The 26653-nt window shown below is 57.9% G+C and overlaps 1 protein-coding gene across 22 annotated transcripts in view; it reads right to left on the minus strand.

Moving 5' to 3' along the window:
• The window catches only part of LOC105469257 (RNA binding fox-1 homolog 3), a 524235-nt gene that overhangs the window by 68921 nt on the left and 428661 nt on the right, over nucleotides 1–26653 (minus strand). The window contains exon 1 of one of the 22 annotated variants that reach the window (XM_071081757.1): nucleotides 25891–26045. The exons of the other annotated variants lie outside the window; for them this stretch is intronic. Coding sequence (XP_070937858.1) covers nucleotides 25891–25995 — 105 coding nt within the window. The 5' untranslated portion in view covers nucleotides 25996–26045. Of the gene's footprint in view, nucleotides 1–25890; nucleotides 26046–26653 lie in introns of those variants that run through there. 22 annotated transcript variants of the gene reach the window in all.

Here is a 26653-nt window from a genome sequence, read left to right on the forward strand (position 1 = left end):
TCTGCTTTCGCCCTGGGCTGGTGTCCATCAGCACCCAGGCACTGTCCAGTCTGCAGGCCCTGTGGCCTAGCCAAGAGCCCACAGCTGTCCATCCCCTCTGTGGACAGCCCACCGCCATCCATGCATCCCTTCTACAGACACTGACTGCAAAGTTTCTCCCCGTAAGGCCCCAGAATCTGATCAGGACCCTCCGAGGGAGCCTGCCAAGAACACGGATGCCTGGCCTCCCGCTGGGTCACCAAATCCAGCCCACAGACAGCGAGAAATGGCTGATGCCACCTACTGACGTGCCCAAGGGACTCAGTGTGCTGAAGTCTGAGGACCCAGGGGTAAGGCTGTGCAGGGGCTGGGTCTCCCTAAGTCCCTAAAAGCTGAGATGCCCTGGGCCCTGAGCATAGCCCCTCTCCCTGTCCCAGGAGAGCCAGCTCTGCGGGGGGACAGAGGCCAGGGCACGAACAGTCCCTCGCAGGCCCACGCTGTCCTCACCACCACCTCTTAAGGCTGGCAGTGCCCTGTCCTACCCAGCTTGGCACATGGTGGTCCTGATGACCAAGGGCACCCCACTCCCTGGCTGGCCAGCCCCGGACGAACAATGAGTGCTGCTTATGGTCACTGCACGTCTGGAGACGCAGCAGAGGGGAGGCGACTGCAAGCTCAGGTGGGGCTGGATGGCCCTGGGGAGCTGCCTCTGTTGCTGAGATCCACCGAGTTGTATCACCCCCTCCAACTCCTACGCTGAAGTCCTAACCCCTAGTACCTTAGAATGCGGCTATGCGTGGACACAGGGCCTTTAAAGAGGTGATTACATGACACTGGGGTCATTAGGGCGGACCCTAATCCAATGACTAGCGTCTTTACAAGAAGAGGCGAGTAGGACACAGACACACACAGAGGGACGACCATGTGAGGACACAGGGCAAAGATAGCCATCCATCCACAGCCAAGGAAGAGAGGCCTCCAAAGGAACCAACCCTACCCACACCTGGATCTTGACCTCCCAGCCTTCAGAACCACGAGAGGAGAAACACCTGTTGTTTACACTGCCTGGTCTGTGGCAGACCAACACAGCTGCTTACTAGTTGGCTGACCCTGGACAGGCTTCCTATGCCCTCTGTGCCTCAGTTTCCTCTACTGTAGAATGGGATAGCAATGTGCCCACCGTTCGGGCTGTGGTGAGCCCCTTAAGATGTGAAGAGCCTGGAGCAGGCTGAGCAGGCTGCAGGGAGCACTGCAAACCGGCTCCTGTTCTTACACTTCCCCACTCCCCCGAGGCCGGGGCACTGGGCACCTCGCTTGCAGCTCTCACGCCAGCTTACTCCCAAACACCCCAGTCAGAGCCCCTACAAAAACAGCCACAGGAGCAGAAGCAGGCAGGGTCTGCTCCCGATAGCCCTTGCTAAGGACGCCCGACCAAGGCTGGCAAGGAAGGCGGCTAAGGCTTTTCCGGAAGGAGAAACTGAAACCCAAATGAACAAAGGGCTCCGGGGCTGAGCGGGGCATGGAGATGTCCAGAACAGGAGCCCAGCTGCAGGCACAGCCCCAATTTATGTGATTTTTAGGGACCTGGAAAGGGATCTGGCTCAGCCCACATGGCAGACACTTCTCTACCATCCCCAACTGCTGCCCCAGGACAGTTACTGGGGCTCCCAGAGACAGACGCTCACGGCTTCCAGGGGTGCAGAGGAAGGGACGGTGTGGATGTGCTGAAAGGCCCAACCAACACTGCTTGAGCACCTGCTGTATACTAAGCGCTTTCATACAGTGAAGGTGAGGCTGCAGGCCATGTCCAACTCACAGAAAGAGAGGCCACCCAGGCACCAAGGTGATGCAGCTACTGAGGCCACACGAGAAGCGAGTGGGCCTCTCCGTGGCGGGCGGGTAGTGGGAGTTTGTGCGAGCTGGGCAGCGGAGACTCTGAGAGCTTTGCTGGGTGGCCAGGGAGGCTCTGACTCAATGCCCAGCAGCGGGTGAGCTGACCTGGGGGTGCCCAGGTGTCCACTGAGAAGAGACCAGGAGGCAAGGGGTAGGCTGGGATGAGAGTCCTCGGGGTACAGCTGGCCCAGGCAGTTCCTCCTCACAGATTCTACAGCCGGAGAGGGAGACGGCTCAGGGGCATGCCTGCCTGCGGCCCTGGCTCTCCAGGAGCTCTGAGACCAAGGCCCCCGGCTTAGCCCAGGCTGTACAGGAAAGTCATCCTGTGGGCAAGGCCTGGGAGCACAGGGAGGGCTGGGCTCCACACGCATCTGTGGCAGGCTTCTGGAGACTCCTGGAACACCCCTGCATTCTCCCTTCATTCTCAAGCAATATTCCTTTGGGGAAATGCTCACCTGGTCTCAGCTGAACCCAGGAGATTGATTGCCACCCACTCACACACTCAAGAGTTCAACTGGGGTGGTAGGGACACAGGACCGTGCCCATGCCCACACTGCATGATCGCAGCTGGGGGACACAGAGTGACATGCAACCACCACTTACACGTACACATTGGTCACACACACGTCCACACTAAACCATTTGCGCACAACCCCACACACACACACTACCTCCACACTCACACCCTACAGCTGCGGCAGAGGGTGACGACAGGTCGCTACTCCCACCTCCCTCATAGGACGAGGGCAGCAGCGAAATGGCTCAGAGGCTTCAGCCAGGGTGTGTGCGTGTTCGCCGAGTGTTCCAGCATCCCGGGGCAGTTCTCCCCACCACTGTTGATACAGCCCCCACTGCCCTCTGAAGTGCAGACAAAATGGAAGGCAGCTCTGCTCAGGACCTCCCTGGCCTCAGGAAGGGCCAACGGGCAGCAGGGGCTGCCTTCCCCAGGCACACTCCACTTGAGTAGTAAGTGACTGTCTAGCTCCAGCCCCGGGGGACTCCCCTCAGATCCGTGAGTAGATGAAGCTGGGGATTAGGGAACGCAGACACAGCTCCAGGCCGGGAGGAAAAATCCATGTGTGATGCATGATGCCCTCCCAGACGTGGGGCGATGCAGGTAGCCTGGAGCCAGGCCTGATGCCTAGGACCCCAACATTTCCCTGCACCCAAGGGGTGGACCTGGGGGCCATGCAGGCACTGGTGTAAGGTGCGAGCATGTGAGCGTGCAGCAGACAGCCTGGCAGTGTCCTCCCACCTCAAGCTGCAGGGCAGAGCACGACAGATCCAACATGGTCTCTGGCCGGGGTCTCAACTATCCTATAAGGCCAAGGCCTAAGTTCTAAGAGCTGGGCGGTCCCCAGGTATGTGGGGCAGTCACAAGCCTGCAGCTGTCCCTCCCGCCGTATATCCATCCCAAACTCACCCTAGAGCAGGCCTGGGCTCCCAGGGCACCCCCACATCCCACCTGCCCACTCTCAAACTCTTGGGCCAGAAAACTCTGAGAAGGGACAGCAGGACTTGGGACTCCCTCATTCATTCATTCAATCGTTCATTTTTTTTTTTTTTTAATAAACATCTTGGCAAGCATAGTGGCTCATGACTGTAATTCAAGCACTTGGGGAGGCCAAGGTGGGTAGATCATTTGAGGTCAGGAGTTCGACACCAGCCTGGCCAACATGGTGAAACCTTGTCTCTACTAGAAATATAAATATTAGCCAGGCATGGTGACATACACCTGTAATCCCAACTACTTGGGAGGCTGAGAGAATCACTTGAACCCAGGAGGCAGAGGTTGCAATGAGCTGAGATTGCACCATTGCACTCCAGCCTGGGCAATAAGAGCAAGACTCCATCTCAAAAAAAAAAAAAAAAAAAAATCTCGTGGGCTGGGCACAGTGCTAACTGCTAGCAACACCCAGGCAAGGAAGATGTCTATCTGGTTCTTGAACTCCAGGAATTTGGAGGTTAGAAACACTGCAGTCCCTCTGCAGATAATCTATAGCAGGACAGAAAACGAAGCCTGGCTATGGTGGGGTCATCTAGACTGAGGCACTCAAGGGAGGCTTCCTGGAGGAGGTGGCTCAGCTGGAGCCTTGAAGGATGTACAAGAGTAAGCAAGCCAAGGAAGGGGCCAGCACGAGTCAAGTCACAGAGGCAAGAAGCACAGATGTTCACAGAGCCCAGGGGATAGGCCAGGTTGGAGGAGGGACACTGAGAGGCCCCATGAAGCCCGTCCTCTGTTGCCAATGAACCCTTCATGGAGGCTTAGAAGCACCGCATGGCTCCAGCACACGCCTCGATCCCATCACTTCTGTCTCCGCAGACCAGCTGGGGATGCTGCTCCAGGAAGTGACCTCACCTTTTAGATACAATGCGTCCTCCTGCAACCCAAGCCCCTCGGGGTGTGTGCAGGCCCGGAAGCTGGCCTGTCTGTTCCTGCAGCTGGTGGTTGAAGTGCCCTTGCTCTTCCGGTTGTGGCTCTTCTATTTGTGTGTGTGTGTGTGTGTGTGTGTGTGTGTGAGAGAGACAGGGTCTCACTCTGTCGCCCAGGCTGGAGTGCAGTGGCGTGATCTTGGCTCACTGCAAACTCCGCCTCCCGGGTTCAAGTGATTCTCCTGCCTCAGCCTCCTGAGTAGATGGGATTACAGGCATGCACCATCACTCCTGGCTAATTTTTGTATTTTTAGTGGAGATGGGGTTTCACCATGTTGGCCAGGCTGGTCTCAAACTCCCGACCTCTTGATCCACCTGCCTCAGCCTCCCAAAGTGCTGGGATTACAGGCGTGAGCCACCGTGCCTGGCCACACCCACACTCTGTGGGGACCAGAGCCTCCTGCCACAATCAACCCACAACAGTCAAAGGAGACTATGAGGCCCCAGCGGGACTTTCGGGGGACAGGGATGGGAGGGAATTCAGGACTAGACATATTACAAAAACGCTCACAGCCTTCCACCCCCAGCTGCCCCTGCTGAGAACTGGGAGCCAGAAAAATGAGGCCAAATCTCGGGGTCATGGTCATGCTCCTTGTAACCTCTGGTCCCATTAAACGAGCGGCACAATCCCAGCTTTACCTTGCAGAGCCAGACATAATGGGGCATTAGAAGGGAATTGAATTTCCCTTTAATTACAAGGGCCCACAGACATTGTTTAATTTGTAATCTGGGAGTTAATGTGGTGTTCCCCTCTTGCAGTCGTGGGGCTGCCTGCACACACGTTTTCATTCCCCGACAGAGCACGGGGCGCACCCTGCAAGGTGAGACGTCGGACAAGGCCCCCCAGCCCGGCGAGCGGAGTGCCGCGCCCAGCCCTGCCTCTCGCCTGTCTCCAGCCAGGCCCACCACACGGAGGACGTCAGTGTGGCTGTCACATGTCACATGGAGCCCACATGCATGGAGCCATCCTAATAGGCAGGCAGGAGCATAATTTTTCCTCTAATTACATATTCAGCACTTCTGAGAAAATGAGATTTTAGTAATTCAATTGGACTGAGAAGCGGGGCTATAATAAAATGAAATTTGTAACAATCGTGCAGTTAAATTAGTTAAATGGAGAGGAAGGAGCTGTGGAAAATTGACCCCTCGATCTCCTAAGGACTAATCAGACATTTGAACTGAGTTGTGCTAACAAAGCCCTCGGGTGCTGTGGGTGGTGCGGGCGGGGGTGGGGGTCTCCCACGGCAGGTGAAGGAGGCGACGGCGGAGAGAGCAGGGCTGGGAGAACAGGGAGGGGCAGAGGACAGCTCAGGGCTTGGGGAAGTAGGTGCTGGAATGGAAAAAGCCAGTGGCACGGCTTCTGATCAAGCGGTTCTCAAACTGCAGTTTTCAGAACATCCTCCAGTGCCACCTGGAGAGGGACAAAGTCACGGAGGAGACCGAGGTCTGACACACGCAGCTCTCAGGTGCTCCTGAGCACAGGCATGCCAGGGCTGTCTGGGGGAGAGAGGGTGACGGCGGGACCAAAACTGTGCCCACCTCACTGCCAACCTGAAACAGAATGGTTCAAGCTGGGGGAGAAAAGCAACTTCTGGCCAGGGTGTGGCCACCGCTCCCCCATCTCACCTGGGAGCACCCGGCCCCAGGACCCCAGCTGGGTCCCTCTCTGACCTGGGCCAGCTCCCTCCTTGGGGCTGGGCAGCACACTCGGCTGAACACCAAGTCTCACAGAGGGGGCAACGGCTCCTGCCCCACCTGGGGAAAGCCACAGGCCCGGGGCCTCCTGGCCTCACGGCCTCAGTGTTCTGAGGGTGTCAAGAGCGGAGGTGTGGACCCCAAGCCTTTGGGGGAACTGAGAACAAGCCAGAAACACAGCTCCAGGGATGCTCTTCGGGCTGCAGTGGGGCAGAGTGGAAAGGCCGGGGCATCCGAATGTCCTTCTGACGCTGCCCCAGACCCCTCTGGTTTGCAGAGATCCTGTCATTCAGGAGAACATTCTCCCCAGAAACCCTGTCAACATAAAAAGTCAGGGAAGTCCCACAGCTGGAGGGCAAGATGGGAACCGGGAAGGTTGCTGCCGCCTGGGCCAGCCTGGTGCTTTCCTCGCCCTGCCCACCCGGCACTGGGTGCAGAGCTGCCTGGGTGGGGGAGGCCCAGACGGATGCCCCCCACCCACCTGCACCCCGCCTGCTTCCCTCCTGGCTGATGCAGAAGCTTTGCCAACAGGGTGCCCCACCTCCTTCAGGCACCTGGGACCGCCAGATGTAGAACGGGCCTCCTGTGTTCAGCTCCTCCTTGCCCAGGTGCTGTGGGTGTCTCTGGGCCAGATGGCGTCCAGACAGGCCTGCTGGAGCCCACCCAGCCCGGGTCTCCTGAACTATTATGCTGAGCCATGCAAACAGGCTGCGGCCACTTGGAGGGGGCTGGTGTCCGGGAGGGGGGACTGTGCCCCCTGCCCCGCAGCCGACCATACAGCACATTCTAGAATATCAGTAGAAGCAGCTTCCTGCTTTCCTCTGCAGGCAGGCCCACCTCCACCCTGCAGCTCAGACAGAGGCAGCAGGGAAATGAATATGGAAGCTGGAGGTGTTGGCTCCAGGAATCCTTCTGTGCCAGGGTTCGGGAAAGGGCGAGATGGGGAAGCTCAAGGTTTGGGACGAGGGAGGGAAAGAGTGGGCCAAGAAGATCCCAGAGATTCCAGGCCTCCGGGAGGGGCGGGCATGGCTGCACCCCAGGGTCCCCACTTGGCAGGGGTGGTGGCGGCAGCGCCCGGGCAGAAAAGTACAGCTGCTCTGCAGGAGCCCAAGGTTAGGGCGTAGTGAGCAGCTGGGAGAAGCCAACAGGCTGAGGACTTCCCGTGGGCAGCACCGTGCTGAGCTCGTGGGGTCGTCCCACTTAACCCTGAAGACCCCCAAGACACAGGTGCTGGACTGTCCTTGGCTGTGGAGTCCGCAGCTTGGGTGCAGGACGGGGGTTCTGCTGCCTGGTGAGAGACTCTCCTGGGGGTGGGCGGGACCTCGCCCCTTCAGTCTTGGGGAGAGGCGTTACATAATTAACACCTTGGGTGCCTTGGTGCATGGCCAACTTTGCCAATGAAAATGGTGCCACTGGCCCTTGGTGGGAGGCCCAGCGTCAGGCCATAGTATGGCGGAGCAAAACAAAAGTGCACGCACTCCTCGGTTCATGGAGGTGAGCCCTTCTCTGGGCAGTGGAGGTCCCAAGTGGAAAGGCTAGGGGTCCAGGGGCCCTCCTGGGAGCCTTACCTGGGTGGTGGCTGCCCTGATGCCCCAGGAGCTGGTCTTCCCATGTGCCTGGGCAGCGGGTTGGGAGGGCCAGGGAAAGCCAAGCTGCAGAAAATGCTGCAGCCCCTGGCGGGCACAACTCACCCTTAACTTCCCTCGCCCCTCTCCTCCCTGCACCAGAATCACCCAAGGGACCCAACGTTTCACTCATCTTTCCACCCTTAGCGCTGGGAAGAAAATGAACCCTCAGAACAACATCTGCTAAGGAAAGACCAGACCACACGCTCATCTTTCTAGAGCCAGGAGGAAGGAGCCTCTGACATGGCCCCTGAACAAACGCAGCTGGGCCACACCTAACAGGAAGGGTGGGACGACGGGGAGGCATGGGGAGCAGCGGGGAGGGACGGGAGGCGGGAGCCACGGGCTGATGTCCTCTGCCCTCCAGCGCCTTCCTGCGCAGCCCTCTGGGCTCGCTTCCCCCTCCCAGGCTGCGGTGAGCCATTCAAATATTTATCCTTGTGTCATCTTCTGAAAGGGGAGTGAAGAGAAAGAGGGAGGGCGGAGAAAAAAATCCGAGTTTCTCATTTGAAAGTTAATTAGTCTAATTAGGTCTAATTAAGAGCCCCCAACACAATGCAGCTCACAAATGAAGTGCCGGCTCCTCATTTCCTTTGGTTCTCATTTTAGACTGATCTGGGAAAGGCTGGGGAGGAGGGGGTACCTGGGGAAGCTGCAGGAGGGCACAGTGGGGTCCCATCCCTCTGGGGGACAGGTGGCGGGGGCCCCTGGGCAGAGCTGGCAGGTGCACATCCCGATTCCTCCATGCCAGCCGTCCCGGGGGGTGACGGGATGAACTTTTAAATCCCATTCTTAGTGCTCTCCCGTTTTCTGGCTCTGGGGCCCCCCTGGAGAAATTCTGGCTTCACTGGCTGGGTTCCCTGGCTCCTTCCGCAGGTGCCTCAGTGACGATCTTCAGACCTGCACAAGGGCTTGGGGTCCATGTCCAGGACATGCCCCACCGCCAGGTTCTGGAAGCTTCCAGAAGTTAGGCCAGGTCACAGGATCATTCGGGACTGAGTCCTGGTTTGGGGGCCCCGTGCCTACCTGGATCATCCCAAAGGAGGGCAGGGCAGCAGCAGATACCATGAGACGCCCTGAGATTGTGGGCATTCTGCCCACAGCAGGTCTGGGAGCCAGTGACATGCAGCGGGCTTGCTGAGGACGCTGTGAGCCAAGGCCCTGCAGGGCACCCACATGCACTGGCTGGGGAGGGATGTGCCCACAGGCGCTGGGTTTACACAGAGGGAAACTGAGGCCCAGGGAGCTGGAGTGAGATGTTGCACAGATCTGTACCCAGCGTACGTCAGAGTTGTGATTGGAACCAGGCACGACAGATGGATACAAACCTGGACTTGGCCCATGCTCACCCTGGGCAGGTGAGGGTGAACCTTGGCTCCAGACAAACTGGAGGGTATAATTCCAGGCAAACACCAGTGTAGGAGGGGCTCCTTTCCCTCCTGCACCCCCCAGCGCAGCCTCCCGTGGGAGGGGAGCCTCGGCAGGAGCTATGCTCAGGAAAGGAGGCCAGGGCAGTTGTGGGGAGCCCTCCAGGAGCTGTGGCCGCCCCGGGCTCCAACTCAGGCAGCCGAGACTGAGCCATGCAGCAATGGGAATGGCCGGAGGGGCTGACGTCTGAACCAAGATCAAAAGAATTAAGTAGGCTCAGCCCTCAGCCACAGATGAAGGGGAGTCCAGGAGCCACCCACGGGGAGCTGAGATGGGGGAAGGGAATTGACGGGGCTTCGGTAGGGTCCCAAGGGAGGGCAGAGCCTCAGGGAAGGCGAAGGCCCAACACCCCAGCACTGAGGTCCGGGGGAGGAGCCCCGCCCTATGAATACGCACAGGTGGGGATGCAGGCCCTTGGCCCTCACCACCCACCTGGCCGAAGGAAGCCCGCAGGCCACTCAGAGCCCACCCACCCCTCCTGCCAGGGCTGGCCCAAGCCAGGTCAGAGTGTCGATGCCAGGCTGGGCTCAGTGGGATAATCAAAACAAAGGGAAGTTGCCAATAAACTTTTTGGGTGATGGAAATTCAAAAATTGGTTTCTGGGATGGTTGCACAACTGTGAATTTCTTAAAAGTCACTGAATTGCGCTTTCCAAAGACTGAATTTTACAGTATGCAAATTACACCTCAATAAAGCTGTTAGAAAATAAGAAGGGGAAGAGACCAGTGGCCATGCCTCTGGGGGCCTAGAGACAGCCTCAAACAAGGGACCATGAGGAAATCCAGACTCCTGGCAAGGTGGGCACTCCACCCCCACCACAGATGCGCTCACAAGGGCAACCTTCTCAGCCACTCTGGGCCGCAGTTTTTCTCTTCTGTAAAATGGGAAGATCGATCATATCCTGGGGCTGCTGGAGGCTCAAGTCAGAGACTTCCAGACACAGTGCCAGGCACATGGCCAGGAACAAGCCGAGGTACAGTGCCAGGCACAGTGCCAGGCTCGGGGAGTGCTGGGCCCCCTCTTCCCTTGTTCTCTCCTCAGGGTCTCCATCAGGCTCTGGGGGGCCCCTTCTTCCCCTCCCTCTGGGGTCTCTATCAGGCTCTACTTTCCTATTAAGCATCCTCCAAGGAGGCCTGATTTGAGGGCTGTGGGTCCATGGGACCTTGGCTTTCATGGGGCCGTATGATCCCCCAGCAGCCTCCCATGGGTCATGGAGTCCTTTCCTGGCCATCACAAGCTTGGCAGGGTTGAGGACTCCAATTTACAGATGAGGGAACCAGGCACTCAAGCCTGTCTTCTGGTCTGTCTCGCTCACCCTGGGCTCACTCACAGCCCCAGTCGCGGTCTGCCTGTCCCCCCAGAGGGAGGGTGCTTGGTGGATCCCCTGCAGTCCCACCACCCCTGTCTAGATTTCTCGCTCTAAATTCTCCCTGCCAGCTACCCTGGGGCCCCTTCAACCCTGGCCCTACCTGGGGTCCAGGGCACCCTGGAGCCAGAGCACAGGGCCTGGAGGTGCCCCAGGGACCCTAGAAGCTGCCTCTCTGGGGATCTGGATCCTCTCAGAGTTCATCCAGGACTCATCCGGGGCAGCAGAGAGCCTCCAAAGGCTCTATGGATTTCTGAGGAGGGAGCAAGACATAGATGGGCCTTCCCCAGGTAAAAGCCTTTCCCTTCACCTCCAACCACAGAGTGGGGGGCAGTGGGGGTCCCTGGCCAGACCCCAGCCCCAGGGCTGGGTGAGGGCTGGGTAATTGGGGAGGGTGGTTGGCGCTATATTTACGGGGTCCTGAAACAGTGGGGCCAGCTCAGAGGCTAAGGAGCCCAGAGGGCTCTGATGCCCCAACCCTCCATCGGGAGGTCCATCCCTGAGGCCTCTGACCACGCTGCAGCCTGACCCCTGACCGGCAGGGCCCTGAAGAGGCAGGTGTGGTTCGCCGGGGGTGGGCCCCCCACCAGGCAGGGACCCCGCAACCAGGGCCTCCAAAGCATACTTCCAACCCTTAATTAAAATAAACCCCCCCACACCAACTCATGAATAGCACAATTGCATGGCACCTGCCTCAGTATGGGTTTAAATTGGGAATTGACCAAATGGAAATAGTCAAGATAAACTATATATTTTGTGACCTTATCTTAGCAATTTCTTTTCCTGATGTCACAGATCCACAGCCTGAGAGAACAGAAGAGGCCTCTGCCCGTGGGGGCTGACCCCACAGCCGCCCTGTGTCTTGTGGCCCCCCGACCCTGCCAGCCAGGAGGTGTCCTCACCCCCACTGGCCCATGAGGAAACAGGCTTTGAGGGGAGAGGGGTCACTGAGCAGGCGTGGGCGGCCTGGCCTGCCTGTCCACATCCGCTGATGAATGCGCTGAGGTGGGAAGGCCCTTGGACAGGCCACGGCTGTGGCCTCTCTGCGGTGGCCCAGCAGACACAGAGCTGTGGTCTCCTCTGTCAGCCAGTGTGTTTGGGAACGTGGCCCATTTGCTGGTTCATCCTCCCGGCTCACCCTGTCTTCCCGCTGGGCTTACACGCCGGGTGCACCCTCGCCTGGCCCTGGGTCACGAAGGCACTGCAGATGCATGCAGGTAGGGCAGAGAGCCCACTTGGTACTCACGGTACCAGATCCATAGCAATGCAGCCGCGGCCCCAGACACGCGGCCGTGATACATGCCTGCCACCCTTGGAAACAACCAGTACCCCAAACACAGATGCAGGCTCTCGCCACACCTGCCGCTAAGTGGGGGACCTTCCGAATGGCCTCCTGGTCCTGCTCAGCTCCCAGGAAACAGCCCAGCTGCAAAGGGCGGATCCATAAGGGGACCGTGTGAATCCCGGTGTCATTTTCTACTTGGGACCTGTAAGAGGGACAAAGGCAGCGCTCACAGCCCCGATTCAGACACGCAGCGGGGTGCCCACCTCTGCTTGGGCCCAGGGCAGTCGGCAACCTGGGTTTCACTGGAGGGGCTGGGTTTTTCTTTTTCACACACCCTAGGCATCCTGAACTCAGATGCTGGGGTAGCAGTGAGGATTCCATATAGGGGAAGGGCTGGGACCACCCCCTGGGCTGTGCGGTGGGCGGTCCCTCTCCTCCTCCCCTGCTCCTTCACCCACTGCAGGTAGGACAGGCCAGCAAACTGCTCCCATAGGGCCCCTCTAAGAGCCAGCTAAGATCACACCCCACCCAGGACCCCGGACCCCGTCTGCCTCCCCCAGGGCTGCAAGCCCTCAGTACAGAGTCCATGTGCTCCCACCATGGTACCCTGCACACTACAGCCCTCGAGAAACAGGAGGCGGCACTGAGGGCCCCACCTGGTGTGGTCCCATGGCATGAAGCAGCCCCCAAAGGCAAATTCACAGGCGGGTGGGAAGGCCACACACGGGTGGGCTGGGAGGCTGGCAGAGGCTGGGTGGGGAGAACGGGAGGCGGCTGCCACTGGGCATGATGTTCTTGTAAAGATGGTGAAAATATTCAGGAACTAGAAGTGGTGATGGCTGCACAACGCTGAGAATATATTGAAAACCATGAAACTGTACACTTCATGAGAGTAAATTTTATGGTATGTAAAGCCCACAGATACAAATCATTAAAAGGAAAGGAAACGAGGAGAGGAAAGAAGGAAGAAGAGAAGGAAGGAAGGAAAAGAAGGAAGGAGAAAGGAAGAGGAGAGAGTAAAAAAGGAGGAAAAGTGGGAGGAAAGAAGGAGGGAAGGGAGGGGAGAAGAAAGAAAAGAAGGAGGAAGGCAGGCAGGGAGGAGGAAGGAGGGAAGGAAGGGGAAGGGAGGGAGGAGGAAGGAGGGAAGGAAGGGGAAGGGAGGAGGGAGGAAGGAGGGAAGGAAGGGGAAGGGAGAAAGGAGGAAGGAGGGAAGGAAGGGGAAGGGAGGAGGGAGGAAGGAGGGAAGGAAGGGGAAGGAAGGGCAGGGTCCGGAAGGAGCTGCCCGGCTGCAGCAGGGCTCAGGCCAGATGTTTACGGAGAACAACAGGTTAACAGTGTTAAGCTTCCAGGACGGCCAGGTGTTTACGTCTGGCTGGGGAACCAGCTCCAGTCCAGGCAAACGGGTCAGAGGGGAGATAAAGGAGCCGGACCTGAGAGTCCCCTGCCAGGGGCCTGCAGCCCCAGCCTGGAGCCTGAGGGAAGGCTCCAGGACCAGGGGAGGGAAGGTCTTTTCTCTACCAGGGAGCCAGGGCCTGGGGGCTCTTGAGGGCTGGGGGGGAATCCCTGGTCAGTGCAGGCCCGAGTATCCCATCCACCATGCGTCCGCACCATCCTGAAGCCAGAAACCACCTGTTCTACAAGGACCCCTCCGTGGTCTGTCCGTTAGGCCTCCCAGGTATACCTCTCCTGCTAAAGCTTCCCCATTCACCCTTCTCTGTCCCTACTGCTGCCCCTGCCCACACCCTGTTCCGGCCGTCCCCAGTCTCTAGCTTTCCAGCCCCTCCTTTTCCACCCCAGTTGAACTTTCCTTACGTGTAAATCTGATCCTGTCACTCCCTGCTCAAAGACCTTCTGTGGCTCCCTATTGCCTACTGGGAAAAGTCAAAATTTCTCAGCCTAGAGCCTGAAACACTCACTCCCTTGTACCCCGCATACCAGGTGCTCCAGGAACCCCGGGGAACCCACTCAACCCTGTGTCTGTCCATGTAAACTGCCGCCCTCATGTGGATGGTCCTGTTCACAGATCCACTGCCACAGGTCCGGACCCCAAACATGGAGGGCAGAGCCCTGCTCCTGAGACACCTGCCTAGATCTCCGATGGAGATAAGCCTTATTCCTTCTAGATCTGAGCTGTCCACTTCAGCAGCCACTGGCCCCACGTGGCTGTTGAGCAACTGAGGTGGGGTGTGAGTGAAAATTACACAGTGGATTTTGAAGACCCAGCATGAAAAGAGAATGCCAAATATCTCAATCATGTGTACATTGATTAAATGTTGCAATGAAAACAGTTTGGACTGGGTTACACAAAACACGTCATGAGCACAAATTTCCTCTGCTTCCTTTTACTTTTGCAGATGCGGCTATTAGAAAACCTAACATCGCCCGTGGCTCCATTGCGCTGGCATCTGCGGACAGGGCTGGTGTAGGCCAGAGATTGGCCAATGTTTTCTACGAGGGGCCAGAGAGCAAATATTTAGAGCTTTGCCGGCCATATGGTCTCTGCTGCAACTGCTCATTTCTGCTGTCGCCCGGCAAAAGCTGCCACAGACGACACGTAAACCAATGAGCGAGGCTGTGTTCCAACAACACTTTTAAAAAATAAAAGCAGACAGTGGGACAGATTTGTTCCACAGACCCCTGAGCTAGATCTCTGGTTTCCAGACTTTTGAATCACACTAATTACTAACATGTAATTAATTTTTTTTACAAACTAAAAAAAAAAAAAAATAGAGAGAAGGTCTTGCCACATTGCCCAGGCTGGTCTCAAACTCTTGGGCTCAAGTGATCCTCCCAACTCAACCTCCCAAAGTGCTGGGATTACAGGTGTGAGCCTCCGCACTCAGCTGTAATATTTAATTCAAAAAGGGTGGAGGAGGGGGAAGATCCATTAGAATTGCCAACCTTTGGCTGGGCGCAGTGGCTCACGCCTGTAATCCCAGCACTTTGGGTGGCTGAGGCAGGCGGATTACCTGAGCTCAGGAGTTTGAGACCAGCCTGGCCAATATGGTGAAATCCTGTCTCTACGAAAAATATAAAAATTAGCCGGGGGTGGTGACACATGCCTGTAATCCCAGCTACTCGGCTGTAAGGCTGTAATCCCAGCTACTGAGGCACAAGAATTGCCTGAACCCAGGAGGTGGAGGTTGCAGTGAGCCAACATTACAGCACCGTACACCAGCTTAGGTGACAGAGTGAGAGTCCATCTCCAAAAAAAAAAAAAAAAAAAAAGAATTGCCAACCTTTTATTTTCCCAAATAAGGACATTTAAAAAATGAACGGCAGATATTGCTATCACAAAAATGGGCATTTCAACACAAAAAGTGAACGTCTTTATCTTTATGAAAACCATGACTACATTATTCTGATTTTGCCACAGGTAGTTCGTGAAAACTGTCACAGACACAGCCTGCTGTTGCCTGGGGCAGGAGCTGGGAGGGGACTGGTCTAAGTCTCGTCTGAGGCCTGTGGCCACGGGAGTTTCTTCGAGGCCACCCCATCCAGGTCCCCCTGGTGCTCCTCATGTTCTAGATCAGTGTGACTCCCTGGGCCTCCATCTGATGGCGATTCCAAGGGAGGAGGCTTGGGGAGCCGGAGGGTCTGTGCTTCTAGCTGGCTCTCCTTACTGCAGGACCAGAGGGAGTAGGGAAGCTCTAGAGTTGCTGTGTCCATCAGGAAAGAATGTTCTAGATCTGCCAGTACATTAATCATGAGACCCATGTGACCATGGGTCCTGGAAATGTGGCTCGTCTGAACAGAGATGTTCTGTTTGTGTAAAATCTACACCCAATTTCAAAGACAGTACAGACACAAGAATGCTCACGGTCTCTAATAGTTTATCTCATCCTGATTATTCTGGGGGATAAGATTTGAGGTATGCTGGGTTAAACAAAATGTACGATTGAAATTCATCTCATCTGTTTCTTTTCACCTTTTAAAAATGGCTACTGACGGGTGAGGTGGCTCATGCCTGTAATTCCAACACTTTGGGAGGCCCAGGTGGGCAGATAACCTGAGGTCAGGAGTTTGACACCAGCCTGGCCAATATGGTGAAACCCTATCTCTACTAAAAATACAAGAAATTAGCTGGGCGTGGTGGCGTTCGTCTGTAATCCCAGCTACTTGGGAGGCTGAGGCACGAGAATTGCTTGAACCCAGGAGGCGGAGGTTGCAGTAAGCCGAGATTGCACCACTGCAGTCCAGCCTGGATGACAGAGCGAGACTCTGTCTCAAAAATGAATGAAAGAATGAATGAATAAATAAATAAATAAATAAAGGCTACTAGAAAATGCAAACCTTCCTGTGGCAAATGCTGTATTCCTATTGGACAGCGTTGTTTTGGAGCCTCTCAGAGAGCCAGCCAGCCTCTGCTGAATTCCTTTGGTGACACGGGACTTACACCTCAAGAGAGAGCCGATGCTAAAGGCATTAGCACTGGAGACGTCCTTGGAGGTCGTCTTCCCACTGCCATCCCACCCTCCAGTCCTGCTAGCCCTGTGCTGCCTGGTGGGAAGGGCCTACTATCTCTAAGGGGTCCACCTGCAGACTTTTGAAGATGGTCAGCTAAGATCCCAGTTAAATGCCCCTGATGCCTTTAGCTGATCTTCCTGGTCAACCTTCCGAAACACACAGTGGCTTGGCAGTGACAGCACAGCACTGGATGCACCGGCAGGTCTGGGTGGCTCTGACCCCATCCCGTCTGCTCACTGGGTGATACAGCAGGGGGCCTGGGAGGAAAACAGTGAGCTGGAGCCACGCCTGGATCTCAGACTTTCCTGATTTTACCCCAGGCCTTCTCCCACCGCGCCTCGCCATGCAGCTGGAGATGGCTTCATGTTTTTATACCATCCACCTATCGGAATGGACTCTCCCTGGGTCTTCCTGAGACCCTCTCCCCGTGCTGAGTACAGAGCTGTGCACACGCCACGTGCTGAAGTGGAGCCCTGCTGGGGGTGGGGGGTGGGGGGTGGGGGTGTCAGCGACATCTTAGTTACCCTTGACCCCAGGGTCACTGGATCTTCCTTTTAGTTCCCCTGAATTTGTTGGTCTAGCTCCTTCTGAAGTCCCATCTGCTCAGCTACACCAGGAGACGCAGAGGGAAACGGCGAGCGTCTCAGCCCCAAATGGGGAGAACAAGGCCTCTCCCCTGGCCTGGTGCTGGGGACCAAGGAAACCTCCAGGGTGAAAACACCTGGTAGGATTCCTGGGGCAGGGACAAAGTGCTCGCTACCACGTAGCTGTCCTCTGCCTTGCCCTATGGTCAGTCCCCGCCCCCACACACACACTCACATTGCACACTCACATGCACTCAAACTCATGCCACATGCACACACATGCACACAATGCAGCCACACATGCACACACACAGACACACGCACACAGAGACACACGTCCACAATGCACTCTCACACACTCACACTCACATGCACTCACATATGCCACATGCACACGATGCAATCACACACGCACACTGACATACGTCCACAATGCAGTCGCTCACATGCACTGACACACACACAATGCACACCACTCACACGCACTGACACACACACAATGCACACAACCACTCACACATGCACGTGCACACAATGCACACAACCACTCACACGCACTGACACACAATGCACACAACCACTCACACACACTGACACACACAATGCACACAACCACTCACACATGCACACGCACACAATGCACACTCGCTTGCACTTACACGCACACAGACACATGCACACAATGCAGTCATTCATACGCACACATACACTGATGCACACACAACACACTTGCCCCCCTTAGCACAGGACCTGGCACAGTGAGGAGCAGGTGACATTTGTCTAAGGGAGACTGAGGCCTAGGAGCAGGTGACCTGGGCACAGGAGAGCTAAGCATCCCCTAGAAGGGTGACAGCCACGAATCCCAGCAAAATGCACTTTCATCCACAGTGGCCTCTGCCTGGAACGGTTCCTCCTTCCCTGCTTGCAGGCCTCAGCTCAGGGCCTCCTCTGCCCCCCTCCATCACCGCCCAGGCACTCCCCAGCCCCTCCTGCCTCTTCCTTCCTCTCCCTCCATACCTGGCAAGTCTATCTGCCTCTTCAGCGACACTCGACCTCCCTTCCCCACCCACATAACTCTGCCAGGGCAGCGGTGACTCACGGGGGTCTGATATGCAGGTGGGCACACCTGGCGATGGCCAAAGGACACATGGCTGAACAGCACTTGGGCAGCGTGGGGTCCCTGACCCTGAGCACCTGTCATTTCCCAACTGGCATCCCTCCTCTTTCACATAAGGAAACTGAGGCTCCAGGGACCAGGGGCTCACACTAGGTGACCAGGCTGGTCACTGGAAGGGCCCAGGACAGCAGACTACCCCACTCATCCCCTTCCTCTGGAGTCCCTGTCATAACGGCTTCACATGGACACGGACCTACGACTACTCCCAAGGCTGGCACGGAGTCACTCTCCCAGGATCTCCCGGTGTGGGCGCTGGCCGAGGGTGGGGTGACTGGGGTCCTCTCCCGCGGGCGTGCTGCCCACTGGAGTGTGATGAAACAGCCTCCTCCCTGCCTCCAGGCGGTCCAGAGCCTGGCAGACACACCGCCTAGACCACCCCTCTCCCGCCCCGCTGCCCTGGCTCCCCAGTGCTCCCTGGACGAGCTCCCCAGGGTCAGATGCTTGAAGCTGACTCACCACAACTCAGACGCTGGGCACGCCCAAGCTGCCGGCTCCTGGGGTGGTGCCTCTGAGGGTGATTAAGAGGCTGTTCGGAAGGCCTGTATTGGTGGTGGGCGGCAGGTCCGAGCTGTGGGGCGCAGTACCCTCTGCACCCCCAAAAGCTCTCCGGAGAGAAGATGTAAAACCCTGCCTAAGGCCTAGACACAGATGCCCCGGCTGGAAGGGCAAGACGGCTGGTGGACTCCCTACTCTCTCTGACCACCTGGGGGCTCGGACACACCCTCACAGCCAGTGCTGGAGAGGTGTGCTTGTCGCCCTGGGGACCAAGTTCTGTGGTTGTGTCTGTGAACCCCAGGAAGGGCAGGACAGGGTCCTTTACTCCCGACTCTAAACTCAGGGCCTACTGCGGTGCTTGGCCCAAACGGCGGCTGCAGGAGGAATTTGCGGAGGGCGTCCTCTGGAGACGGTGACGCCCCACCTCTTTGCCTTCTCCTCCTCTGTCAATTCCCTGAGCTGTGCAGGGACCCCAGGGTGAGGGCATGGTCCTTGGATACAAAGACCCTGCCTGCCCCACAGAGGTCTGGGCCCAGCAGAGACAAGACTTGCTCCATTGCCCTTCTGTGGCTGTCGGGCCCATCTCTGTTGAGCTGGTAAGGGACCCACTGCCCACAGCTGGAGCTGGACCTGCTGGCACCAGAGCCCCCAGCACCCTCCAAGTAGGGTCCACGGCATGAGCCCGGCAGCTCAGCAGAGCAGTCCCAGGCTTCCTGCCCAGGCCCAAGCCCCCCGGCCCCAACTGGGTCTCCTTCCAGAGCTGAACTTGCTGCCCCAGAGGGACTAGGAAACCAAAGGCCATGTTCCAGCTGTGCTGGTAATACAAGAAGTCACAGTCAGTCCTGCTGGTCTTAAGTAATGCGATTTGCAAGATACGCACAGCCCCTGACAAGCCAAGTCACTGCTTGGTGGATGAGTTGCCTGGAGGGGGTTGCCCGGGGGCCTAGTTAGAGCCTGGAGGATGAAGAGGGGCTGGAATCTTCCAGGAGGAAGTAGGGGTGGCTCTCCCTGAAGGAGAGAAGCAGAGAAAAAAAAATGACTGTGGCAGAGAGGAGAGAAATTACGCAGGGAAGGAAGAAAAAGGTGAAGAGAGAGAAGATTAAAAGCACGGAAAATTCTAGGGGCCACAGCTGATCATGAAGGTGGAAGAAAAAGCGTTAAGGCCAGTTAGGAAGCTCTGAGACAGGTGCTCCAGAGAAGGAAGCCAAGAGAAGAGACAGACGGTGACCTGCAAGCTCCTTCACGGAGGTCCCAGCTGCTGTCCCAGACCGAGTCGAAATCCACTGGCCTCCTCCGGTCCCTGCTGACCCCACGATGCCCCCTGGGTCCCACACCGCCAGGAGCTCCAGACCTCCCTCTGGATGCCTGCCCATGGGACTGTCTGTCCTGGTCCAAGTGCCACATGGGCCTAGCCTGGGCTGAGCTGGGTGCCAGGGATTGCAAGCACCTCCCCAGAGCTGGCCCAAGGCCACCGCTGGCCGCCTCCTCTCACCCCCGTCCTCTCCCCACCCTTGGAACCTGATATTCTGCTTTAAGCCACCTTTGGGTTGTGTCCCCAGGACCAGAGGACAGGAGACAGAAGGGCACGTGGGCTGGGATATCTTGGCCTCCACCTCCTCCAAGGACGGCAGCCTTTTGTGCTTCCCAAGTTGTGTGGCTCAGTGTCTGCCCCGCAGGTCTAGCAGGCAGCAGACGCCCGCTGTGCCAGGCTGGAGAGGAGAGGCCGGAGGCACATTCATTGCATGGCTGCAGCGTTCTCCCCTGCCCTCTGCTAACCTCCCAGCAAGCCACATGGCCATCAGCTTACCCCCTTCCGTGAGCCAAACCTGCTCCTCTGGCCTGTACCAGCTGGCCAGGGGGCACACTGGCACACCCATGCTGCCCACCAAGCCCAGGTCCTCAGGTGGGACAGGTCGGGATGGGCATTCTCTCCATGTCCATCCCAGAGCCTGGGTGCAGGTAGACCTGGTACTTAGACCCTCCATGGGCAGGGGTGGGGGAGATTTTACTAGCGATTGCTGGGAACTGGTACATGATTCAAACCTTAGTCTGCTCAGTCGTCCAGATGAGGTTTTGCAGCCTCTTTAACGGAACTGAAAAATCCTACCACTCTGTCAAGCGAAGAGTTAGCTGCTCCCCATTGCCTGGAGCATCCCTGGCCCCGGCCCTCTCCAGACCCTGAGACACACACATCTGTCCATGTTGGGAGGAGCCCCAGTCTCTGAGCAGAGACGACCCCCAGGGAAGTTGGAGGTCCGAGGCTGCTGGCTCCACACAGCCCACATGCCCTGCCTGGTCTTAACACTGAGCAACCCACCACTCCTCCACTGAGCAGCCTCCATCGGTGCCCGGGGCCAGAGTTTTCTCCTCAGCCATCACTGCCCAGCTCCTACAGGCTCCTTCCCCCAGCCACGCCCACCAGCCATGCTTATCCTGTGTCCAGCCAGCCAGAGCTCCCTGCTCAGAGAAACCCACTCAACCCACTGAACAAGACACTATGTGGAGGTTTCCGAGACTGGACCCTCTGCTTTTCTGAACCCAAACGAATCTCCTAAACATTGCTGGGTGTCAGGGTTCGGGGAGCTCAGGCTAAAGACCCGCAGGAAAGCCAAGAAAGAGCTTAAGCCTGGAGAAGCCTCCAGATAATGCATGTTTTCTTTTGCACATGGCCAAGAAAAGTGGTTGGAAAAGGACCAGAACTTCCCGAATCTTCGTTGTTCAGGAGAAAGCAACATGGACTCAAGCCCCAGTTCTGGAATCTGGCTGCCTGGGCTGGAATCCAGTTTCTGCTTCTCAGCAGCTTCCTGAGGTAGTATGTTACCTAACCTCCCTGTGCCTCGGTTTCTCCAACGGATAACGTGCGTGTCCACACCCTCGGCAGATTCCAGAACAAACGTCAGCTGCCAAGGAATGAAACTGGGGAAGAACCCATGAATGTAATCGAGCTACTTCAGTAACCAAACGACATCAGGGTGAAGAGGTCTCACCTGTGCGGACACGCGGCTCAAAGCGAGGACCGAGGGCCATCCTCTTCCCCAATCCTTCCCAGAGAGCGAGGGCACAGGGCCGCTGCGTGGGTTCATTCAGAATTAACATCACCTGACTTCAACTACTTGTCTGGTTAAATTCTCCAGTGAACAGGACAATTTTTCGGATGTGGCTGCAGCCAGCAGTCTAGACCTGGGCAGCAAAGGACGCTGCCGCGGGTGCACAAGCTGCTGTTCAGTGCCCTCCTCCCCCCACCGGCCAGCGGCGGGATACTCTCTAGCCACCCATGCCGACCTGCGAGCCAGCCTGTCTCAGACGGGGCTCCTGGAATCCCACCAAGTCAACAGGGGAGGCACCAACAGCCCACGGAACAGAGACTAAACGCAAGGTGCAAGGGCGGTGCTACGTCTGCCACAGTAATTAATCCTGATTAAAAATGCCTGTGATTAGCAGCCTCGCTACCTTAGAGGGAAGAGAGAATGATTATTAATAAGAACAGTGCCTCCTAATGAATCTCAAAACAGACCCTAGAATCCCCCGGCCCCTCGGCGGAGCCTTTGGGTTCCACAACCGGGGGGAACGTGCTCTGCTATCAACAACTCCAAGAAGCAATTGCTAGGCACCGTGAAGCTGCACGGAAACGCCGCATCCTCCACGGAAGCTTCCGGTGCCTGGTGATGTTTACCTCGGCAAGGGAGACGATCTGTGATTTCACCTTGATTGAGCACACATGGAGAGCAAAAGCAACAGAATTCACGAAGCGCAGCCCCAGGAAGGCCCCGGGTCCTCTCAGGGTCGGTCCCTCTCCCCCCGCCAGCCCCCTCCCCTCCCCTTACAATACTTTAAGGCACTCACAGCCCTCTCCCCCATAGCCGTTTACTGGCATGCAATCGGACAGAATGATAAGATTCTCTTTTATAGGACACTGCAGTTTAATAATAAAGTAATTACCGTGACAAAATCCCATTTTTCGAGCTTGGGTTTTTTTCCTCCTATCCTCTAAAACTTGCTCCACCGGATCCCAGGCCAGGGCCTCCCAGGGAGTCCTGCTAATGGTCTAGATTATCAGATGAGCTCCTTCTTGCCCTGAAAGGTGACCAGTATCAGCTCCAACCCTCCTCACTGGCCACAATGCACCAGCAACAAAAGCTTCAGGACTTCTAGGAGGGGTCAGGTGTGGGGGGACTATGGCACCGGGCTGCCCTGCAGGGAGCTAGGCTGTCCTCTAAGTGGGGCTCCTGGAGGTGGGCTGAGTGGGCAGGAAAGCTTCAAAGGGCATGAAGTGAGTGCGGCCCAGGGTCACCCCTCATGAGCTCTTAACAAACGCCAGAGCCCAAAGCACAGCTGGAGTTCTCCTGGTGTCAGATGAGCCGAAATCATCCTGGGATGGTCAGAACTCAGAAATATCACCAACGCTGCCGGGAGAGGGGCTGAGAAGACAGAGGAACCAACAAGAAGTGCCTCTAATTCATCACAGAACTGTTGTGTCTTGGGACGGACGCATCCCCAGCCTACCTGGGGTCCAACCCAAGGCAGCAGGAAAAGGGTAATGCTTCAGTAGAACGGAATTCCACTGGGTGAGGTTTTAGTTGGTAATTTCCAGTTTGAAAGACTATAGGCTTAGAAAGCGTGCCTGTTTAAATGCTGCATCTTAATGCGCCTCAAACTACGTCTCCTGTCTTGCTTGATTTCACGTCTTTTGCTCCCGCTCTTGTTATCAAATGTGCTGTTGAGATTGAGTATACAGCCTACATATGGCGCCAACACTCACTCACGCAGAGGACCTGCAGCCCCCACCTGGGAGGCTGGAGCACCGCCAGCTCTCATTTCCAGAGGCCTGGCCTGGTATAGCCCCAGGCCCCTCCTCCTGCGGCCTCTACCTCCAGGCTCTGGCTCATTCCAAAGGTATGGGATAAGCGGGGTCCCAAACTAAACGTCGTTATTTGTTTCGTAATGGTTGTGGCCCGCCCCAGCTGTGTGTGCTCCTGTAAAAACATAGACCCACAAATAGCCAGGAAATGGCTGCATTCTAGACCTTTCCGAAGTCCACTGAGACACATGGCCAACCGCCCCAGCAGAACAGCCGCGGGCGAGGGAAGGAAAGTGAATGTTCCAAGCCTGGTGCAACGGCAGGCTCTGGCTTTCCCAGGGACAATTCAGGATGGCTATGGTTCCTTGGATGTCTTTTTGCCTTCCCACTGCCCCTACAGAAAGCTCCAAACGCCACAGGTCAGGGATGCATTCACCTAACCCTGGAGAAATTGCGGTGTCTTCCCTGTGGGTCATGTTAGTGGACTCACCCCAACTATGAGCACTGGTCTAACTCCATCAAGACAGCACCAAATGTGTGGCTGCCATTTTTCGGAGGCTTGCCTCTACTTCATCCTAACTCAGCCCTCACATTCAGCCTGTGAGGATTATGTCATCCAAGGAAGACACTGAGGTTCAGAGTGGTGAAGTAACTAAGACAACAGAACCAATAAAGCATGGATTGGTCTCCAGGCCAGAACCCTTACTCTAAATCCTACACTACCTGCAGAACCCAAAGCTGCACGTCCTGCTGCCTGGGACATTCCTGGGTGAGTGTAGGACAGATCTGCTCTAATAACCTCACCTGGGCACCCCAGAGATTCCCAAGTCAGTCCTATGCTCACGGAAAACCGGGAGGGGCTGGGAACCTGACCTTGGGAAGCCTATCCTGACTCCCTGTGATTCAGTGTCAACTGGGAATTTGGGGCGATGGCCATGGCCTGGGATTGGATGACTTCCTGCCTGTCAGTCTGGGGGCTCCCCAGTGGCTCCTGGGCTGTGTCCAGGAGTCCCCAGATGTCACAGGTGGTCCTGGGAAGGTGGCACCAAAGGTCAAGGGCCCTGGGCTGCAGGCCACTGCCAGTCACCCTCTGCTCCTGCACCAGCCTCTGCTCCTGACCATCACACAGTCCCCCTGTTTCTCTGTAGCTGCTATGTTTGGCATTCCCTGATGTATGGGCTCTTGTAACGGGCTGACCCAAGTGCCCAGGGGCTAGCTGCCCTGGGCCAGCTCGGAAGGTCCCATCTTTGCCTTCTCTGTCCATTGCTCCTCCTTAAATCACCTTCTCCTTCTTCTATAGCTCCTTGGAGGGCCCAAGGTTCACAAACGGGTAAGAATCCATCCCCCAGAGGTCCAGACCCCTGGGGTCTCTCCTTGTCTCCAAGACACAAACACACACATACACACACACACTCTCTCACTCTTCTCCATCCCTCCTTCAACGTGTGCATGGAGGTGGGGGTGGGGAGCTATCTTCATGGAGACTCCTGGCCTGGCCTGGCCAGATTCCTTGGGGTGGGCACCCTGTACCCTCCCTCTCCAGTCTGGAAGACCCCAACACAGTGTGCAGAACGGGTCCTATGGGAACCCCTCTCACTGGGCCAGGCAGGCCCCAGGATGCAGCCTGAAGCGCTCACAATCCCACCAGGCTCCTCCACAGCCGCCCCCACCCCTGCAGGCCCAAGCAGAGGGTGAGAGTGGGAACCGAAAACAAGGCAGACGCCACAGCGCCAGGAGGGAAGGGCAGGCCTAGAGGTGTGGGCAGCCACGGTGGGTGAGGCCAGGGTACTGAAGCCCAGGCCAGGCTGGCGCCGGGAACTACGGCCCACAGAGGCCGAGGGGCCTGGGGGAGACGAGGGAGTACCCCTCTGTCCCCAGTGCAGGCCTGGGACTGCACTAATTCCGCATTGGGTGGCAGCGCAGGACCCCCGTCCCCTCCCCCCACGCCCCAACCGGTCGGCGGGCCGGCGGCTGCTGATGCTCTGTGCGCACCTCCCCACGGGGCATCCTGGGGATCTGGGGGCTCAGAGTCGCCGAGTTTCCTGCCCCCACCCATCCCCAACTCGCCAGCCGGAGCTTCCTGCGCAGTCCCCAAGATTGCAAAAGTCTAGCCCCAGCCCCCTCCGCGGCCAGAGCTCCTGGGGCCTCCCTAGCCAAGCGGGTGGCCCGCCTCCCCCGCCTCCCCGGAGGCCCGGCGCGCGGTCTGCGCTGCAGCAGAGCTCGGCGCCCCCGCCGCCGCCTCCGCGCGCCCCCCGGCTTTCCCGACGCTTCCGGGGAGGATGCCCGGCTCCCCTCCTCGAGTCACCCGCGGCCCGGCGCGAAGTTCCCCAAAGTGACCCGGACGCCGAGAACCCCCGCCCCCTCCCCTCGGGCTTCCCCGGAGACTCCGCCCGCCGCCCCCTCCCGCGCCTTCGGAAAAGTTGCGAGCGACGCCCCAAACTCCGGCCCCCCCACCCCGCGCCGCGCGCGCCCTGGGCGCCCCCGCGCTCGGCCGCCGCGCAGGGGCGCAGTTACCCCTACCCCAGCCCGGGCGCCATGACGCGGGGAGCGCAGCGGGGGCCACCGGCGGCGGCGGCGCGGAGGCAGCCAAGTGCGGGGCGTGGGCGGCAGCGCGGGGCGCACGTGCGCCGGGCTGGGGGCCCGGGCCGGGCGGGGGGCCGCTTACCTGTTGGAGGTAGAGGAAGGCGGGCGGGCAGGGCACGGAGTGCGGGAGCATGCTGCCGGAGTTGGACAGCAGGAGGCAGCCCGAGTTCGCCATGGAGCACAGCATGGGGCGGCAGGGGGGCGCCCGGCGGCCGGAGGCGGCTCTGCGCTCGCTGCGTCCCTCGGAGTGTGCGCGCGCCCTGCCTCCCGGGCGCCCTCCCGGTCTCTCTCCTCCTCCTCCTCCTCCTCCTCCTCCGGGCCTCCCCTCCCCCTCGTGGCGCTCTTTAAGAGGGAGGCATCGAAAGGAGAGCGGCGCGCCTCTGCCCGGTGTTCCCCCTGCCCGGGCGGGGAGGCTGGAGAGAGCGCGCGCGAGAATACGGCCAGAGAGTCTGTGCGCGAGAGATCGGGCGAGCGGGCGAGAGCAGGAGTCAGTCACTTTGGAGCCTCCGGAGCCCTGTCTGCAAAGAGTGGTGCGTGTGCGTGTGTGAGTGCGCGCGTGTGCGCGCGTGTGTAGCGGTGGGAGGGGGAGTCCCTGGCGTACTCCAACATCAAGCGGAGCCCCGTGCGGAGGGAAGAGAATCCGGAGCGACTGCACAACAGCTGATCCCACACTTAACCCCTCGCCCGCCGGTATCGGGACAGCCCTCCCTCGCGCCCTCCCACGCTCGGGCCCTTGCGCGCCCCTCCTCCTCCCCGCTGCCAGCAGTTGCTCCCGGCCTGGGGGTCTGGAATCTCCCTTTGCTCCCGCTCCGTTCTCCGGCCGCTGCGGAGAGGAGGAGCCGCTC

This window comes from Macaca nemestrina, chromosome 17 (assembly GCF_043159975.1).
Source record: "Macaca nemestrina isolate mMacNem1 chromosome 17, mMacNem.hap1, whole genome shotgun sequence".
In the NCBI taxonomy this organism is placed as follows: Eukaryota; Metazoa; Chordata; class Mammalia; order Primates; family Cercopithecidae; genus Macaca; species Macaca nemestrina.